We start from the raw sequence: 19,452 nt of genomic DNA on the forward strand, positions 1-19,452 counted from the left end.
TTTGGTTCTTAAAAACACATTTAATGAAAATTAAGCTTCATAAGTGAAATGCCTACCCGTATGGAAAGAGGGGGAGCTGGTCCCAGGGCCATGGTGCCTGGCAGTCATCCCAATGGTTTTTGAGGGTTTCAGCCACTCCAGAAGTTCAGTCATAGCCTCCTGCCAACATCTGGCCATATGGGGTGGGGTGGGATAGACAGCCTCGTGGCCACCTGCCAGGGAGTAAGCCCATTCGGGACCCATGTGTCATGCTGCTTGTCACCTAAGCACAGCAGGATGGAGCCTGGGACCCAGCAGGGCGTGTTTGGAAGGCAGGAAGAGGCACAGTGCCAACACTGAGGAGAGGAGCAAGACCTGCCACCCCAGCTTGTCAGGGAGAAGAGCAACGGCTCACACTCTGGCTTAACATCTGAGACTGGGTCTGGCCAGGCGAGTGGCCATTGTAGGGGCAAGTTGAAGCACTTTGACACTCAGCAAGGAACACCTCTGGAGGTGGCCGTGGCTCCCAGGGCTCCACTGGGCGCAACACACCACAGCTCTGGCACGTTTCATGCTGAGCCGGAGAGTGAAGGAGCTGGGTGAGGGCCCTGCCAAGAGAGCAAGGTGGAACCTGCCAGGGCACAGGCAGGGGAAGGAAAGGAGGTCCAAGGCACCCCTGCTACTCCTCGTGGGACAGCTCAGGGCAGGCTGTTCCTGGGTTCACAGGGCTGCCTCTCAGTGACAGGCATGTCCGTCACAGGGAAAGGCTGGGGTCCAGGTCCCAGTTGCAGCAGCAGCTATAAGAGGCGGCACCATAGAGCACGGATAATGCATGCAGACACGACACGGCAACAACGTGAAATAGCAGAGAGCAGCCGGCTCCTCAGCTTCGCCTCTGCGGGAGTGGCTCTGCGCCATCCCGGTCCTCCCATCGCTGCGCCGTGTTCTCGCCCAGCCTCATGTCCGGATGGGCTGGATGGAGAAACGGCAGGTGAAGCCTGGCCCAGGGCGGGCGGCTCACACGAAACGCAGGCCTCAAGGGAAGGCTGGCGGGAGGGCCGCCTCCCTCACGTCTCACAGTGTGGACTGTGCCGGAGGCCCAGCTCGTCTGTGCCGTCGGGGTTTTCTACCACATCCGAGGGGCCCGAAGGGGAAATCGGCTTGACTTCATACGAGCAGGAGCAGCGTGAGCAGCCAGGGCAAGGAGAGCCTGGGAAGTCAATGCCAAGAAGGGCGGAGAAGCCAAAGCCACCAAGGAACGCAGGTGGGCAGCAAGCTGTGGAGAGAGCAGGCCCAACAGAGGCCAGGGGAGCGTGGGGCCCGGACCCCAAAGCAAGTCTGTTGCTGAAACCGGACAGGAGCCCCAGGGAGAGCAGAGCTTCTGAAGGAGTCAGGACCACATCACCAACTGCTCCCAGGAACCCCTTCCTGTGTCACTCCCCACCACGCAACAGGGCCTAGGAAGACAGGCAGATGAAACACTGGTTAGTGGCTTAACATCAAAATGGCCCCTGACCTGCAGGAGATATGCCAGCCCTGAGCTGCTCAGACAGACCCCCAACCTGCAGGGTCAGTCCCAGCCCACACTGCCACATCTTTCAGGGAGGCCCAAAGTCCCTCCACCAATGCACACCACACCCCATTTCACCATGTCCCTTAGGTGCCTGAGCACCTCGAACAGACAAAATCTGCCCCAGGCACTCAGCTTGTCACCAGGCACCTACTAGATAAGCCCCAGAGCTGGAAAAGTAGAAATTACGACACGCCCTCATCATGCTCGAGCTCTTCTTTGGGACCACACTTCCCCTCATGAGACCACAGCAGTTTGGGGAGGGGAGTAACCCTGTCCTCTCCCAATGGACAGGCCTCCAGGGGCTCCCGAGCCTGAGCAGCTGCACCTCCTGTGATGGCTGGGAGGTGCTGGTTTGCTACTGGTGCTCCCCATCAGCCAACTTAACCCCACCTTCCAGCTACTTGGTTTCCCCCCATTTTACTGGGTTGGCCTCCCCGGCGAGGCCCAAGCCTTAACTGGGTGACCCTTCTCTAGACTCGGCTCTACTCCAACCTGGAATGGGAGATCAAGACCCCATACCTGTCTTTCGGCCTGCATCCCCAGCTCTGGGCGTTTCCAAGGCGAGGCCAGTAGGATATAGAGCACCAGCAGCCCGAAGACCACCACCAGCATCCCAGTGCTGTTGGCAAAGTCAGCCTCACCGGGCAAGTTGGAGTACAAGCTGGTGCCATTTTTCCTGAAGATGACAAAACAGTGTGGGCCCTTAAGAAACTTTTCCACCTGTTTTTGCCCAGTGGGAGACTCAGTGCACTAACAGAGGATGACAAAAGCTTCCCAGGGGCCCCTGTGTCCTGGAATGTTAACATATCCTCTAAGGCTCTGCCAAAACAGTGTCTACAGGATGCTCTGTACCTAAGGAAGCTGAAGCTCCCAGGGGTGAAATGAACTCGTCCAGAGTTACATAACTACAAAATGGCACAGCAAAGATCCAAACCCAGGTCTGACCTCAAATCTTGTTTGCTTTTCACTGTGCCCTAACTGTCTCAAAAAATGGAGAAGGGTAATGGTTAGGCATGCAGGCTCTAGTTCTAACTCAAAGCTCTGCCCTTTACTGGCTGTGTGCCCTTAAGGAATTTACTTAACCTCTCTGTCCCTCTGTCCCCTAATTTATCAGTGGCAGTCACATTATCAATGTGTAGGGTGTTTAGAGGATTAAATTTAAGGTGCTTAGAATAGTTTCTGCCACATACTAGGTTCTAAATCAATTTGATGCTGGATAAGTATTTGCTGACCAATTTACTAATCTCAACCTAAAGAAAGACTGACTCCATCACCTTCCAGATCAGGAAGGAGCCCGATCCCAAGGCTCCCCTCCCTTGGATGAGTCCTATGATTATAAAGTGCATTTTTTGAGGACTCTGTTCTTTCCCCTCCACCTTAAGAGCTGGGGGCCCCATTCCACTCACAAGCTGAAGAAAAGCTTCTCATTAATGCCGGAAACAACAGACGCAATGGCCAGAGAGAGAATGGAGGCTCCAAAGAAGACGTGGAAGGGTTTAAGGAGGCTGCGCAGCTGCAAGGACGCCCAGGGCAGCAGGAAGACCACAAAGCCCAAGAGCCACTGTGGACACAAGAAGTACCCGATTGTACTGTGACCAAAGGTGCGCCAGGGCATCCACCCCACCAGCGTCCCCCACCCGTCAGTGACCCTTCACCCCTTTCCCAGCTTAAACTTCCCACCAGGCATTGCGCCAGCACCACACCTCACTGCCTCACTGTGATCTGTTTCTCTTACACAAACAAGAATGTTACCTACATGGAATGCTTAGCTACCCAACTCTCCTGCAAACCCAGCCATCCTTGTTTGTCCCTGCTTCCTTCCTGTCTGGCTCACAAAACTCCTTACTTGTACAGAGCGGACATCAAAATGAGAACACTACATCTAGAACTGCTTCTAGTTCAGAGAGAGGTGGGAGTGGAGAAGGTGATGATTCGGAGTCAGTGTGGTGTGCGCTACGACAAACTTAGCTCAGAGTGCTCTGGGACCACAGAGGGGCAGTGTGAGGGGTAAGAGCGGGAACAAGGTGAACGCGGGAACCACCAATCTCCCATAGCCTTCAAACTGCTGATTCTACAGGATGTGCCCTGCGAGGCTACTGCCAGGCAGTGAACAGAGGGACTATTTGGTGCTGATGCAAGTGAAGCCCCAACCAGAGCCCATGGCTGCCAGCAGCAGTGGGAACCCAAAGGAGGACAGAGAGAACCCACCTGGCAGGCGAAGAGGAAGACGGCAGTGATGCCCAGCCAGCTGTGCAGAGAGTAGAGATGGGGGATCTTGCTATGGTTGTGGAACTTAAAGACGGCAAACAGCCCCAGCACAGTCAGGATGAAGGCCATCAGGTGCATGGCTGCATGGCCGATTTTCCAGGGTAGCTTGGGCCCTACCCATGACTGGGGCAGGCGGTACACCAGTGACGCTGCAGGAGAGAGCAGTCCCAGGGTTCGTCCTCTCCCACTCACTCACCCACACGTTAGGGGAATTACCCTGACGTGATCTCAACCTCCCAGCAAGGGAAGAAGGAAATGCTAGGACATCAGTATCCACTCCTCAGCATCTTCCATCCCCGCATCATTTCTGGGAAAGCCATTAACCACGAAGTGGGGTGAGAAGGGACCAGATAAAAAAGGGAGAAGCAGGTCTCATGGATGCCATTCTGTCATTACAACAATAAATGCAACTTTTACAGGTCAAAAAGCAATGTCACATTCATTGTTTCATCTAAGTGAATTCTCACAACTGAGGAAAGCTGTCAAGGCACAGGCTTTAAGGTTAAAACCTAGGTCCACATCCTGGCTCTGCCTCTCAGCTATTTGGCTTCTTCTACTTAAACCTCAGTTTCCTCTTCTGTAAACTGGAGACAATAATAGAGCCCACCTGACAAGCTTCCTGTGAGAACAAAATGAGCTGATGTATGTGATGTACACAAGGTGGGCTGCTATTATCAATGTCATCATATTCCCCTTTTACAAGTGGAGAACATGAGACTCACCTGGGCCCTGTGGCCCAGCTCTGAACACGTCAAGCAAAGATGGGCCTGGCAGGAGTACACAGATCCCTCCTGTAAGGACCTGGTTATGCCATGAGAGGCTTCAACCTCCTGCTGTCTAGAGCAAGGGCTGGCGCACTACAGCTCACAGGCCAAATCCTGCCTATTTTTGTAAATAAAGTGGCTTTTTTCCATATGCCCAACCATCATTTATTGAAATGAACATCTTTTCCCACCGCTTTGCAGTGCCACCTTGTCTGTCTGTTCACTTACTAATACCACACTGTCTTGGTTACAGGAACTTTATAATAAACCTGAAGAGATGGGAGAATAAGCCCTCCAACTCTGCTCTTTTTCAAAACCTGCTTGACTAATCTTGGCCCTTTTCATTTCAAGATAATTTAAAATGATTGTCAATTTTCACAAAAATAAGCACTGAGACTCTGGGATTGAAAGCAACGTACAAAACAATTTCAGGAGAACTTCCATCTTTACGATGTTTAGTCTTCCAATCCACTTACACAGTGGAATACCCCTCCATTTATTTAGAGCTTCTTTAATTCCTCTGAATACCGTTTTGTATTTTTCTCTGTAGAAATCTTATACAGCTTTGTTAGATTTATTCCTAGGTTATTAATGTTTATGGGTGCTATTATCAATCAAATCGTATTTGATACTAAATAATACTTTAAATCGTATTAATTTTTTAAAATTTCACTTATTTTTTTCTGGTTTTATTGAGACATAATTGACATACAGCACTGAATAAATTTAAGGTGTACAGCATAATGACTTGACTTACATACATCATGAATTGATGACCACAATAAGTTTAGTGAACACTTGTCATCTCACATAGATAAAACACTAAAGAAATAGAAAAAAAATTTCTTCTTTGTGATGAGAACTGTTAGAATTTACTCTAACAATTTTCATACATAACATTCAGCATTGTTTATTATATTTATCCTATTGTACATTACATTCCTAGTACTGATTTATCCTACGACTGGAAGTTTGTACCTTCTGACCTCCCTTATCCAGTTTCCCCCACACCTGACCTCTGGTAACCAGAAGTCTGATCTCTTTTACTGAGTTTGTTTGTTTTTGAATTATAATTAACCTACAACACTATGTTACTTTCTGTTACAGAACATAGTGATTCAATATTTCTGTACATTTCTGTCTATTTCTGGCACCATCCCAAGATAATATGTAATACTGACTGGATTCCCCACACCGTGCATTTCATACCTGTGACTCATTTATTTTGTAACTGGAAGTTTGTACCTCTTGCTCTCCCTCACCTATTTCTCTCCTCCCCCCACCACCATAAATAGAGCTGACTGGAACACAGCCACTTGTGTGTTTCCGTGTTGCCTCTGGCTACTCTCACAATACAATAGCAGAGTTGAGTAGCTGCGACAGGACTTGCAAAGACTAAAATATGTACTAGCTGGCCTTTAACAGAAAAAGTTTGCCAGCCCCCATCCAAGAGCATCTGTGAAGCTGCCCTTTTCAGATGCTCCTGTTCTCACTACTTCTTCCTCCAAATGACACCTAGGCCCAGAGACAACTCTCCCCACCCCACTCCCATAGCCCAGAAGCCAACAGTGACAAAGGCCAGGCCTGGAGAGGGAGAGCTCTGCCCTGTACAGGCCTGGGCCACACCACGTCTCCTCTGCTGACCTCGTACTCACCAGCACTGTAGAGCACCACCATGCCAGTAACCATGAGTACCGGGTGACAGTTGAACATGAGCATGGTGCCATCCCAGGCAAAGCCATCGTGCCAGTACCGCATCCAGTAGATGGTGAAGAGGATGCACATCAAGCCCAGGGAGCTCAGTGCCAGGACAGCCAGGTAAAACCACCTCACAGCCATTCTGATCAGGCACTCCTAGAAGCAGCAGAAATCACGTCCCTGCTGGCTCAGGCGCGCCCCACACGCCGGCTAAAGGAGGTAACGTTGACCCTGTTCTTGGCAAGAAGGGTGGCTCCCCTGCCATGGGCACTGCCCCATGAAGCTGGGTGGAGTTGATCTCTGGTTATAAACCATGAGTGAGGCCCCACCCCAGCACCTGGCTGCGTACAGGGCAGCCAGCTCAGGAGAGAGGCCTCCTCTGCTGTGGCCAGATGCCAAGGCTCTAGGTCCATAGCCCTGGGATTAGTGTCCTCTCACAGGACCAGATGGTAGAGAATTACCACCCTTCCCCGCAAAAAGGACAGAAATCAAAATCCAGGCTAGATCACACAAATGCCCAAGCCCTCAGTTCTAACATAAGGAGGCAAAAATCACGATCTTCACACTGCTATTAAGCTAGCCAGGGGAAGGGCAACGGGGTCCCACTTCTACAGCAAAGTTCTTCCCCAGACTCAGGGGCTAATCCTCACCCTGGGGGATAAGATAGGTCTTCTCTTGAGTCCCCATCCTCCACACCTTGAAGTGGGCAAAAGCCCTCAGCTGTCTGAAACTTCTGCTTTCTCTTCTCTGGGGAAAGTCCAGAGCAGAAGAGAGGAAGCAAGAACTCATGGTCTAGAAAGCAAGTTTATTTTGAGGTTTCCACATAAACTCAGAGACCAAAGTTCTGAAGTAAACTCAGAAACCAACTCTGGTTTCAGGCATGGTGAATGCCTAGACCATTAAGAAGCTGCTCTGAAAAGCCAGGGGTGAAAAGCATGCAGGTTGGCAGCAACCACAGGACACCCCTGCATTCAGCCTGGGCACAGCTCTCAAGGCAGGCACACTGCCCCACGGACTCACACCAAGAAGGCGACACACTGGCTTCCTGCAGCAACACCCCTCCATCTGAACCAGCTAACAGAGAGAAGAGTCCCCTAAACTAGCCAAGAACTCCCAAGGAGATAAAACACTTGATTCCTCACCTTTACACCTAGTGGTAGACTGAGAGAGTGATGACCTGGACTCCAATTCTTAAGCACGGAGCCTCCTGCAGCAAATCACATAACATTTGTAGGATTTAGACTTCTCATCTGAAAGAAAGGCATGGCAATAGAATTTACTGAAAGGCAGCTTTGAGCAGACATCACACCATCCCATCACATATGATCCCATTTACTCCTCTTGCCAACCCTGGGGGGAGTTATCCCCATTTTATAGAGAAGGAAACTAAGGCTCAGAAAGATTAAATACATTTGGACTCAGTTAGTGGGTGAGGAATTTCAAACTCTTGTCTATTTGGTTCCAAAGCTCATGTTTTTCCCTTGACCACATGCTGTCAGAAGGTCAAGGGAGAAAATGTACGTAAGGACATTGTGAGAGTGAAGTATTATAATGTTCTTAGTAATGTACTGCAGTAGTCATGTGATCTCGTCCTAACTACTAACAAAACCCTGACGCTCATGGCCTCTTCCCTGTGCCTGCCCAGGCCTCTCAGTGGTCCCAATTCCATGCTGTGACAGCTCTCTCCATCCCAGTGTCCCCCTAACCAGAAACAGAGGCTGAGCTCTCACACGGTGATCCAAGTTGGCAGTAATTTCTGAGAAAGCAAGATCTGAGGTCTAGGGGAAAAAATAAGCTTCCATGAGGTCAGAGGGAGAAAATCATGTCTCCTCCTTTTTAGCTCTGACCCAGCTACTGAGTTCAAAGATTTACTACCCCACCTCAGAGCTGCCTCTTTAGTTCCCATAAGAGCAGTGGAAATTTCAGGTCACAAGATTTTCAGTCACCCCCCAACCCCGCCCCAGTGAAATGTCAGCACAAAGGAGTTCTCAATCAGTAGGCGCCATCCACTTGGACAATATCTACTTTCACTTTTTTTCCTTTGGTAAAGGAAAAAATAAAAGTGAATATAATCCAAGAAACTGTACTTCACCCCCCTCTCCCAAAAGAGGTCCTAGATTACTGCTCTGGGAGAGACTTGGAATAGACAGTGGGGACACTTTCCTGACAGACGGCTGGAATGTTCTACTGTGCGAAGTACACAGAAGAACCCTCCCTCTGTCCAAAATAAGAGAGCAAAAGGAGAGAAAAAGGAAGAATGCAGTGACAATTGCAATCCAAACACTAAGAATACCCTCTCATTTGTTCTAAGAGAGCAGAAAGTGCTATGATTTCAGAATGTGCTCACCATGATTTGTTCTCCTATTCTGCCCTCACTCTGTAGAGCCCCAGCCTAAGACTGAAGTCAGCAAACTTCTGTAAAGTGCCAGAATGTTAAATATTTTAGACTTCACAAGCCATACAGTTTGTCACAACTACATCATCAACTCTGCTAATGTACTGCAGGAGCAGTCATAAACAATACCTTCACAAACAAAGATGGCTGTGTTCCAAGAAACTTTATTTACGGACACTGAAATTTCAGTTTTTGTATCATTTCCACATGTCACAAAATATTCTTTCCATTTTTTCAATCACTTAAAAATGTAAAAACCATTTAGGTGGGCCAGATTTGGCCTGTGGGTCACATTTGTTGACCGCGATCTAAGGAGTCTACTCTCCAACCCAGTACACTCAATTCTTTAGCAGAAAGGATTCTCCCAGGCTGCACTAAAACTTATCAGGCCCCGGGGTCGGACATGGGTATTTCCAGTTCAGCCCTAGCCTCTGGGAAAAGGCTCTATTCCAAACTCTCACAATTACTTAGAACTACAAACAGATAAAGGAACAGAAAGTTAGTCTGTTGCTCTCCCTTCCCAGATGAATGGTTAGGGCTTTAGGAATTCTGAGAACCAGACGTAGGACTCAAGTCCTAAACTCTTATCTTACAGATCAAAAACGTTAGGGCTCAAAGAAGGAACGTGATTTGGCCACGGTGAATGGCAGAGCTGGTACAAGACTCCAGGTTCACTCCCCCTCAGCTCCAAGGGCTCCTCACTTTCAAACGTAGCTTCTGTAAAGTCAGGGACTCAGGTGTGAGAGGCCCTAAATTCCAGTCAGGGGGTAGATAAGCAAGGACACCAGAGTGACTACAGACCTGCCCTTAGGACTGTGCTCTGGTCTGACTCAAGTGTCCGAAGAACCGCTCCAGGAACCCAGGGATCGATCCCTGACTCCTTCGCCGGGACCAAGGGCCCTTCCTTGGGTGAAAATTAAGGCGAGGGGCTCCGCCTGCTTACTGCAGCTTCCGAAGACCTTTCGTTTTTTACAGTCACCACCTGTGGAAGGGAGGGCAAGGAGAACGGTGTCCATTTCCTAAAAGAGAAAACTGAGGCCGAGCGAGAGGTCGCGACAGCGCAAAAAGGCAGTAGCAGAGCCAGCACTCGAACCCAGGTCCCTGAAATCCCAGCCCGGGCTTTCTCACCCCGGAACCACAGTGGGACCCAAGGGGACTGGGGTCTCCAAAACCCGCCTCTTGCCACCCGGCGCCGGAAACGCGGCTCCCGAGGCTCCTGGGAGATGGAGTGAAAGACTCGGACGAACGCCTGCCACCACCAGGCACTGCTGCCTCACAACCGACAGGCGGGACTACCCCGTCATCTTATAGGCCCACGGTACTTCCGGTCGCGCGCACGGCCGCCTGGGAAATGAAGTCCACAGCCGTTGTGTCACCTGCTCCCCGTGCGCCAAGGTGCTGACCCCAACTCCAGTTCCTCCGCGGGCACTTCTTTCCCAAGCCTGAGGTTCCCGAGACAAGGAGCACCGTCACGGGTCTGCCCTGTCCCTCATCCCCCAGCCCCTCGATTCTATGGAAGCGGAAATATTCGGGCTAACACGAAGCCTTTCGCCAGGGGCTGGCTTTCGGCAAGGCCGCGCGCGAGGTGAGCGGGAGGCCTTGGTCGGCAGCTGGAAGCTCTGGAGCAGGGCGCGGCGTCGTTGGAAAGGCCGGGAGAATGGTGGGCCCAGGAAAGCGGTGGCCCAAACATGGCGGCCTGGTCGGCCATAGAGCGGGGAGAGAAAGCGGAGGACAAGCGGATAGCGCGGCGCAGACTGAACCCGCGTCCGCCATCTACTTCCGGAATTTAAAACCGGTTTCCGGAAGCTGGGACGGTGTCCCCATGACAACCGACGTTGGGCCTTTGAGGTGAGAGTGATGAGGAGTGGGGAAAGTATCCAGAAGTCGAAATTTTTGTTGTCTGTTGTTTTGGTTTTAGTTTTTTGCTAAGGCAACCCCATTTTAAAGTGGATTGGGAAGGGTGAGGAAACTGCTCTGGGGACAAAGGGAACGCGGCAGATAGCGGTGGACAGACTGAGATGACCGCTTCGTTACCTTGCGAATCACCGCTGCCCTGACCCGAGGAGACGGTCATCCTTCCAGAGATGGCGGTGGGCGGTTCTATGTAATCTCACAACAGCCCCGTTTGGTACCCTGTGAGGTAGTGGCTAAGGGAACGGGTTTTGGTATCACACTCAGTTGTGAATCCTGGCTCTGCTTACCACCGGACTTGGAGGAATGACTTGAACTCTGACCCTGTGTCCTTACCTGTAGAATGAGGATAATTCTTTCCCACCTTGCAGAGCAGTTGCGAGGATTAAAGGAAATTATCTTGGTGACAAGTTTATCATGGTGCCTGCCAGTAGGTAGGTAAGAGCTATCAATATTATCTGATGAATAAGGAGACTCGGCTCAGAGAAAACCACATTCGTACATCCACTAAGGTGGGACTTCTCCACCAGGTGAGGTGAACGAGGTTTCTTTAACCTCTCAGAGCCTCTGTGTAAAATGGGGTTTTAAGCATAATATTGGCTCTTTTTCAAGATGGGTGTAGAATTAAATAAGGAAATATGAAAAGAGTTCGTAAACTGTAAGATATTTTGCAGATGCTAATTTAATCATTCTGTAACACTTCAAAGCATATTGAAATTTGTTTATAGGTTTGATCCATCTGGAGGGGATCACAGGACGCCCCCAAAGCAGCTTCTGGGTCTTGGAATAAATAAAAATAAAGGCCCATCTCCCCTTACCTGGTGCCATTGTGTTGCTACTGTAACCTTAAATTTTAAGTTTTGCAGGAGAGCACTATTTCCTCTCAGCTTTTTCTGCCTATACTACTTCCCACTTCTCCTGTGGCAACATTTTCCCTGCCTAGTTATATGTGTAAGTCTGTCAGGTTATGTAAAAGGTAACTTTGTGCAGTAGTTAAGAGCACAGACTCTGGACCTAGACTGCCTAGGTCTGAATCCTAGCTCTGCCAATTACTAGTGCTGTGACCTTGGACAAATTATTTTACCTTCCTGGACCTCAATTGTCCTATCTGTAAAATGGGGAAAAGTAATAGTGTATCTTCTACCTCATGGGATTTTGGGGAGATTTAAACAATGTTAGGCTGAGAATAGTCCCTGATATATTCTAAGTGATATACAAATGTTTACTGTTGCAATTAGTATTAGAGTTAGTATTGTTACATGTTACTGTAGTATCCCATGATTCCTTTGGATTCAGAAGTGGTTAGAAAGAGTTCTGCATTTAGAGCGTTCCAGGCATGGAGTAAGGTTGGAGGGAAGGGTCCCTGGAAAGAGGGACTGATTGGGTTTTTTTGTTGTTGGTTTTGTTCACTGATGTATCTCAAGTATATAGAACAGTGCCTGGCACATAGTAGGTCCTCAGTAAATATTTATTATATGAATGAATTTCTAACCTCTGTTTTTGTCTTAACAGGCCCTTGTCTTAAAGCAAGGGAGACAGCTCTGAGTCTCAGGAACTACAGCTTCTCCCTCAGTGCCTGGACGAGTGCCAGGAGCTACTTTCTGGGGACCTGTGGAATGTTACCTTGGGGACCCAAGAAAGCCGAAGGAAGATGCTCCAGACCAGTAACTATAGCTTGGTGCTCTCCCTGCAGTTCCTGCTGCTGTCCTATGATCTCTTTGTCAATTCCTTCTCGGAGCTGCTCCGCATGGCTCCCGTCATACAGCTGGTACTTTTCATGTGAGTTCAGTGTCTGGGACTGGACAGCTCAACCCAAGCAGTTTGAAGACCCTGACAATTGTGATTTAGCCTTTTAAAGTTATTAAGAGAGAAACGTCAGGGAGAATAGAATTGCAGTGTCCTGGGTATTCCGTGGTCCATAGATGTGTCACAGGGCCTGTTTTTATAGAATTCGAATAAGAGTTTGGGACTCGGGGAGCTGTGCACATAGAAAATGAGGGTCAGACTGCTGACCCTGCCGTTTTCTCCACCTGCAAGTAGAAATACTATCTTATCTTGCCGTGAAAGAGGATTACAAAATGGCAGGTAAAAAGGATAATCGTATTATTAATATATGTGAATCCCATAGGATGGAAGCTATTGGCATTTCCCCCCAACAATGATTTATAGTCTCCACGAGACAAGTTCTAAACAGAAAACAGGCTGCTTAGATCTGAATCCTAGCTCTGCCTCCATCTTCCTTCACTCACCAAGTGTTCATTGGCCAGCTGGCCAGTATTCTAGTTGCAGTGGTAAACCTGACAAGTTCCTGCTCTGATGAGGTTTCCATTCTAGTAGAGAGAGACAATGAATACGTTACAAAAAGATAAAAAAGATAATTTCAAATAGAAATAAATATCATACAATGGCTATAAAGGATCTGGGCTGGGGAAGGGAGGGTCACTTTAGGGAGAGGGTTGAAACAGAAGTCTTTCTGAAGAGGGGACGTTTGACCTGAGACGGGAATGGCACTAAGGCACCAGCCCTGCACAGAGCAGGGAGAGTGCACTGCTTTCTTGCTAGAGGAAGACGTCTGGCGGGGCCAGGTTATGTGACAGACAGGAAACTAGCTTCTTCTCACGGGTGCCTCGGCGCTTTCTTGAATTGAGAGTGTCAGCAGGAAAGCTTTGTAGACGCAACTCAACTGATGGGGCCTGCGGGTAGTTTTAGCTTCATGTCATTTGGAGCCCAAAGCCCACGCTCCCTCTGGCGGTTTTAGGGGACTGTATCACAGGTAAGGACAGACCTCAGGTGTCTGGCTCTTGGGTCCTCCCCAGGCCTCCATGTGGCTGTCCTTTGTTTTCTGTGTCTGCAGCATCCAGGATATTGCAATCCTCTTCAACATCATCATCATTTTCCTCATGTTCTTCAACACCTTCGTCTTCCAGGCTGGCCTGGTCAACCTTCTCTTCCATAAGTTCAAAGGGACCATCACCCTGACAGCAGTGTACTTCGCACTCAGCATCTCCCTTCATGTCTGGGTCATGGTAAGAGTCAAGCTCTGAATTCCTGAATCCTTAAAGGGCTAGGACTATCTCTCCTCTGGGAACCCCGCATCATTCTTTCACATCTCACAGAATCTTGATAAGAAATGGGTGAAGTGAATGTGGTCCATCCTGGAACTAGGCACGTGAGAATTTCATAAGGCACTTTTGCCCAACCTTATATGTTGAAGTACGGCCTTATCCAAGAGTCCAGGGACACATCTGGAACATTCAGTTCACTTTTACCCCAAACAGGGCTCCCAGGGCTAAAACAGGAAGTTGAATCCGTTTCATCATTGACTGTTTGGGCAGGTAAGTGTTGCTACAGGGTATTCTTAGGCATCTATGTCCCGTGGGAACTAGCCAAGCAGGAGTGCTGCTCACCCTTTAGTGCTTCGTGCCCTCAGGTGCATCCCCATCACATACCCTGGAAGAACCAACCCCCAGAATGCCTCCCTTTGGTTCTAACATAGGCCTCAAAGCAGATCCACTTTTCATGGTTTCAGATTTCTTCCATCTCTTTGGGGATTTCGTGTGTTTCTCATGTACTCATTTTGAGGGAACACATTAAAACTTCAGGGGTCCCTAGTCATTGCTTTACTAAAGCCACCTTCTCAGACTAAATGTCCTGTTAAGTTGCCCTTGTGAGTCCACGAGGAGAAGTAGAACTCACAGGAAATGAGCAGAGCAGTGCCCAGTGTGCTTCCCGAAGAGGATTGTCTCTGCGCTGGTCCCTGGAGCCAAAATAGGTCCCGGCTTTGTGCTGTGAAGCTGTTAATCTGATTAAACCCTGAACACACCAAGCCTTTATCTGACAGGAGCTGAGCCTGAGGTTTTCAAGGCAAGACAGTGACCTGCTGAACCCCTGAGAGGATGTGTATCCTTTTTCCTAGGCAAAGGCTACAGAGTGAAAGGGAATAAACGGCTTAGTTCAGACTTCCTCCTCAGGGTTAAAAGGGAACGTGAGCCTCCTTTGAGAAGCAGTCCTTGCGCTTGTGGAAAGAAGTGGGGGTGAGATTAGCCTGATATTAAACCAAGCGGCATCTCTGCAGCTAACCAAGTTGGAGATGTGAGGGCCCCATCTGGCCATTAACCCTTCTGTGTCTCCTCATCTCCCTCAGAACTTACGCTGGAAAAACTCCAACCGCTTTGTCTGGACAGATGGACTTCAAACGTTATTTGTATTCCAGAGACTAGGTAAGGACCAGAGCAACCCCAGGCCTCAGTTTGGTCCCACCTATGGCTCTGGCAGCAAGGGTCTTGATCCTGGCCGTCCCACCAGCATGGGATGAGTTGCACAGCCACGCCAAGAGCAGGAGAGGCCACTGCCCTCTGCCTTCTCTGGGAGTTACTAGGAAATCACAAGGCAGGGCCCCTTAGCCTCATCCAGTGATGTTCTCACCCTGAAACAAACACTCAGGAGCATGCCTGAGGCTTCTTTCCTGCTTATTGTCCACAGCGGCGGTATTATACTGTTACTTCTACAAGCGGACAGCCGTGAGACTGGGCGATCCTCGCTTCTACCAAGACTCTCTGTGGCTGCGCAAGGAGTTCATGCAAGTCCGAAGGTGATCGCTTCTTGTCACACTAGTGGATGCCTTTCCTTCCTTCCAGAAGCCACATTGTGGCTCTGCAGAGGGGGTGGTTGGCCCCATGCACTAGGAAGGAACTTCACATTCCTAGTACAGGCTCAGGCCAGTTGAGAAAGAAGATCCTCCCTCTAGCAAATTAAAGTGTTCCCAGTACAGACTGCAGTGCGTGATCCCTTCCTGGGCTCCTCCCGCAGCTCTGCCCCCTTTTCTTTCCTGCCTCCACCCGTCTTCCGCACAGAGGGCTCTGTGGCTTTACCCTTGGGAAGCTTTTCACTGAGCCTGGTACAGAAGGAGCTCCCAGCCCCTGTGGTCCTGACCATCACACCTCAGAGATTTAGATTTTATACCCATGGGACTTTTTTTTTTTACATTTTATAAATAGGAAATAAATTCTTTTCCATAAGTGATAGAGTCTCTGCCTCGCTAGATGTCTTCGTGGTTAAGTGGCACGCCAAGCCCTAGCGTCGGCATCTACTTGATCCAGTGGGCAGATTGAACCACAGAGCACATATTTATTTATTTAAATATTTATTGAGTCCCATTGTGAGTGCAAGATACTTCTGCAGAAATTCAAGATGTAATCTAATGCCCACCTCCATCCCTGGAGTTCCAGATGTCTGTGTTTTATTCAGTCTCTCCCCGCCTCCCCCCATTGGAGCCCTAAATTGTCCTCAGAAGAGTAAAAATCTTCCCTAGCCTATTTTGGCAAAAGACATTTTTAAAATTCATGTGCCCATAGTGTCAGTTTTCGTTTGCCAGGATAATGTTGCGTAACAAACCCACCACCAGACTTCAATGCAAATAACAATAAACAGTTCCGTGGCTCTTGAGTCTTGGGGTTCAGCTGATCTGGCTGGGTTTGGGTAATTTTTGCTGGGCTTGCTCATGTGTTTGTGGTCAGCTGTGGGTCAGCCAGGCAGCTGCAATGATCGTGAGATCCTTGACTCTTGGCTAACCTAGGCTGGCCTCAGCTGGAATGACCGGGCAGCCGGCTCTGCTTCACATGACTTACCCTCCAGCAGACTAGCCTGGGTCTGTTTACAGCAGTGGGTAGCCAAGGAGCAGGAGAACTCGCCCTGGGGTGCAATCCCATGTCTTGTCTTGTGTCTCTTAGACTCCCATTGGCCAAAGCGCTCGCGTGACTGAGCCCAGTGTCAGAGCTGGAAAGCACCACCAAGTTTCCTGGTAAAAGACATGGGTACAGGGAGGGCCGCTAATTCAGCCAGGCTAGCCCACCAGAAAGCTGCTCTGTGAAACTCATTATTCTGAGACACTTTAGCCCCCGGGGTTGGCAAACTTTTTCTGTGAAAGGCCGAGTAGTCAGTATTTTAGATTTTGAAGGTCATGTGGTCTGTCGCAGTTGCTCAACCCCAGCATTGTAGCAGGAGAGCAGCCAGAGATAATAGGTAAATGGATGAACTGTGTCACAGATTATTTTTTTCTTTTGATTTTTTTTTCAACCATGTAAAAATGTAAATCTAATCTTAACTTGAGGGCACTACAAAACAGGCTGGATTTGCCCCCCGGCCGTGGTATGCTGACCCCTGGTTTAGAAGCCTAGAATGAAGTTCTGGGGAAAGAGAGACTGTAATCAACTGTGCTGACAATATTTTATCAGCTATTTTAAAAGAAAAGGTATAGTGTTCAAAGAAAATACCTAAGATCCCGTATCCTGTAATCAGAAGAAGTGATCCAAAAAGTCTAACAAGCTACTGTCTATACTTACCATACTTTCGTCTCTAAAAAGGAAAATGACAACAGCCCAATTTTGAATCTTTTCATAAAAGCTCTTAAAGAAATATTATAGTCCCCTTTGCTCATCACAAACCCTGAAAGAGGCAGTTTTCTATGCCCCAAAGTGAATCAAGGCCAGATTGTTCTCTGTAGCCTTTGCAGCTAGTGAGTACAACCAAATGCCTGTTTCCTCACTCTCAGTATAAATGGCACTTTGTGGCCCTAGGAGTCTCTGGGAGGGGGGTTGTCTGTGTGTTTGTGTATGTGTGTGTGTGTTTCCGTTAGTAATTAATTCATTCACATGATACAAAATTCAAGTTATGAAAAGGTTTATGCTGTTAGTCTTCCCACTGCTACATCTCAGCCACTGAGTTCCTTCCCCCTCCCCTCCTTGACAATCTACATGTACTTAATAGACTTCTTATGGATGATAGAACATTTCGGGAAGTTTTTTTTTCATCGCCGTTGCAGAAGCCACCCTGCTGGCTCCACAGCCCCAGGGCTGGCAGCATGCAGAGCACCAGGCCCACCCTGGCGCCAGCCCAGGAGGTGCCCCGGGAAAGGGGCACAGGCACCTGCAGGGCTCTGCCTTGTGCCACGGTGGCCACCACTGCAGTCCCTGGGCGTGCAGCCAGTGCTGGCCCTCCTCTGGGCCCACCGGGGTCCTGAGTGTGGGGCAGGGGCTCGCCCACCATCCAAGTCTCCAGAAATATTTTTACAAAAGAAAAAATTGCCATATCCTACCCCAGTCATTTATTTCAAATCTGTGACAGTATGTATATTTTATACACAGTTGTGATTATGAGGAATATGCCATAAAATAGTTTGCTTTTTTCTTTTTCATTTAGCAATTGGAATATGTTTTTAAGATGTAATGTAAATTGACTCTTCGGGGACAGTTTTCAGAGACCAGTGGAAGAAAATAAACACTTTAAAAGTGCTTAGAGACTTTTAGTAGGTTGGAATTGCTTCTGGCTGACTAGTGCTTCAGTCAGGAACCAGAAAAACTAGATAAAATATAAAAATTGTCTTTTTAAAAGGCTTGAGGAAATTGCTGAAGGAAAGAGGATTGAAGGGCCCCAAATTCTTATGATTCTAGAATCATAGAAAACGTGAGCTGACAACTTGCAGATTTTCCCCTGGGAACATTTGTTGATTCTGGGTTTGAGCAAGAGGCTAAGAATCCAGGCATTTAACCAGGGAGAGGGCTGTAGGTGGGGACCAGAGAAGCCAGGTGAGCTCAGTGGTCCACAACACTGGAGGACCAAGTTGGGGACTGGAGGAGTCTTAAAAACATAATACGTTTTCTCCTCAAAATAGTTACCAAATTTCAGAAGCTGTGTAGGGCAAGAGGCTATAGAAAGCTAAACCTCAAACCTCCGACAAGGAGACTAGGTTTTTGGGCAGGCTTATGGTGCTGATGATGAGAACTCAGGACCCACCTGGGGAGGGGACTGGTGAACACACCGGGTTTTCAGTTGAAAGCTTGGGAGGACTCCTTACTAGGAACAAGATGGAACAGGCAGACAGAGGCTTGTCAAAATCACAGTGCAGCCTTAAACCGTACAGTCCCTGAGTGGATTAGGGTGATCGGCCCCCATTCTGTTTAGCAGAGGAAAGAGTGGAAGAAAAACATCTAGAGACACTGTAAATTTTTATACACAATGTCTGGATCTAAAAAATCACTAACAAGAGAGGATCACATTACTTACAATCAGAGTGAAAGCAGAAAATAGAAACAGGTGAGCCAAATATTGGAGAAAGTGGACAAGGAGTTTAAACTATGATGGATGAACTCAAGAAATAGAGGGAAATATGGAGGAAACAGAGAAACCTTCTAAATTACACCCAGGGACTTCTAATAATGGCTGAGTTAAGATGCTGTGGGAATGACCCCTCCACAAATAATGGCTGTAAAATATGAACATAATATGAAAAACAGCTACTTGAAGACACTGGAAAATGAAGGGAAGCAGAAAGTTTGGTGGGTAGCTCACACTCAGAAGAGAATAATGCAGAGAAAGTTCCCTATTTTTGCTGCTTGTAACTTGGCAGCTGACAAAGTGGTGTATACAATATGCTGGTGGAAAATCACAGCACCAGAGTACTGAGCCAGGGCAGCTGAAGCCACTGGAGAGAGAGATGGGAGTCCAGAAAGGAAGAGCCAGAGAGGGGGGCACCCTCCAGTCCTGTCTGCCCACATCTTCACCCAAGCTCTGGACCACAGATGTGCAGGTCAGACTCAGTGCAGCTCAGCTTAGCTAAGATTGGAGCCGCCACTCAGTAAGTGTGACTTGCAGTCTGTATCCAACCGAGCTAATTGCCTGGTAAAGGAACCATCACTCTCTGGAGACAAAAAGATGTCAGAGCCTCCACAATTTAACATTCAGAACTGACACCAATGCAGAGATGATCCAGATATTGGAATTAACAGACAAGGATATTAAAGCAGCAATGAAAATATGTTCTCGGTGATTAAAGAGATAGGCATCCTCAGCATAGAAACAAATGATTT

General features: G+C 48.5%; 2 protein-coding genes across 10 annotated transcripts in view; one reads left to right on the forward strand and one right to left on the reverse strand.

The window, feature by feature from the left end:
* On the reverse strand, nt 1-10,187 carry CYB561A3 (cytochrome b561 family member A3). Of its 4 annotated transcripts, none has more exons than XM_072970063.1 (8): nt 10,054-10,187; nt 9,479-9,659; nt 7,425-7,532; nt 6,240-6,438; nt 3,761-3,969; nt 2,959-3,113; nt 2,072-2,228; nt 1-1,436 (listed from the first exon to the last, which is right to left on the reverse strand). In XM_072970063.1, exons 4-8 carry the CDS (start codon nt 6,421-6,423, stop codon nt 1,413-1,415), a joined length of 729 nt encoding a protein of 242 aa, XP_072826164.1. In that variant the 5' UTR covers nt 6,424-6,438; nt 7,425-7,532; nt 9,479-9,659; nt 10,054-10,187; the 3' UTR covers nt 1-1,412. The 4 variants fall into 4 exon arrangements, with proteins under 4 accessions (XP_072826164.1, XP_072826165.1, XP_072826163.1 ...); XM_072970064.1 differs by lacking the exon at nt 10,054-10,187 and adding an exon at nt 9,854-9,981; XM_072970062.1 differs by lacking the exon at nt 10,054-10,187 and adding an exon at nt 9,806-9,959 and having other exon boundaries at nt 7,425-7,489.
* TMEM138 (transmembrane protein 138) overlaps nt 10,161-19,452 on the forward strand; it is a 12,665-nt gene continuing 3,373 nt past the window's right edge. The window contains exons 1-6 of one of the 6 annotated variants that reach the window (XM_031690745.2): nt 10,161-10,262; nt 12,101-12,367; nt 13,443-13,614; nt 14,733-14,808; nt 15,071-15,179; nt 16,318-17,885. In XM_031690745.2, coding sequence (XP_031546605.1) covers nt 12,240-12,367; nt 13,443-13,614; nt 14,733-14,808; nt 15,071-15,179; nt 16,318-16,345 — 513 coding nt within the window. In that variant the 5' untranslated portion in view covers nt 10,161-10,262; nt 12,101-12,239 and the 3' untranslated portion in view covers nt 16,346-17,885. The other 5 variants (XM_072970067.1, XM_006214883.4, XM_072970065.1 and 2 more) reach the window with 5 other exon arrangements.

The sequence above is a fragment of the Vicugna pacos genome, chromosome 10 (genome assembly GCF_048564905.1).
Source record: "Vicugna pacos chromosome 10, VicPac4, whole genome shotgun sequence".
Classification (NCBI taxonomy): Eukaryota; Metazoa; Chordata; class Mammalia; order Artiodactyla; family Camelidae; genus Vicugna; species Vicugna pacos.

Coding starts and splice junctions, on each gene's coding strand:
- CYB561A3 (XM_072970063.1), bottom strand. CDS start 6,423: ATGGCTGTGAGGTGGTTTTACCTGGCTGTCCTGGCACTGAGCTCCCTG. Junction 3,970..6,239: donor GGTGGTGCTCTACAGTGCTG/GTGAGTACGAGG, acceptor TCTCTCCTGCAG/CGTCACTGGTGTACCGCCTG. Junction 1,437..2,071: donor GGATGCAGGCCGAAAGACAG/GTATGGGGTCTT, acceptor CTGTCTTCCTAG/GCCCTGTTGCGTGGTGGGGA.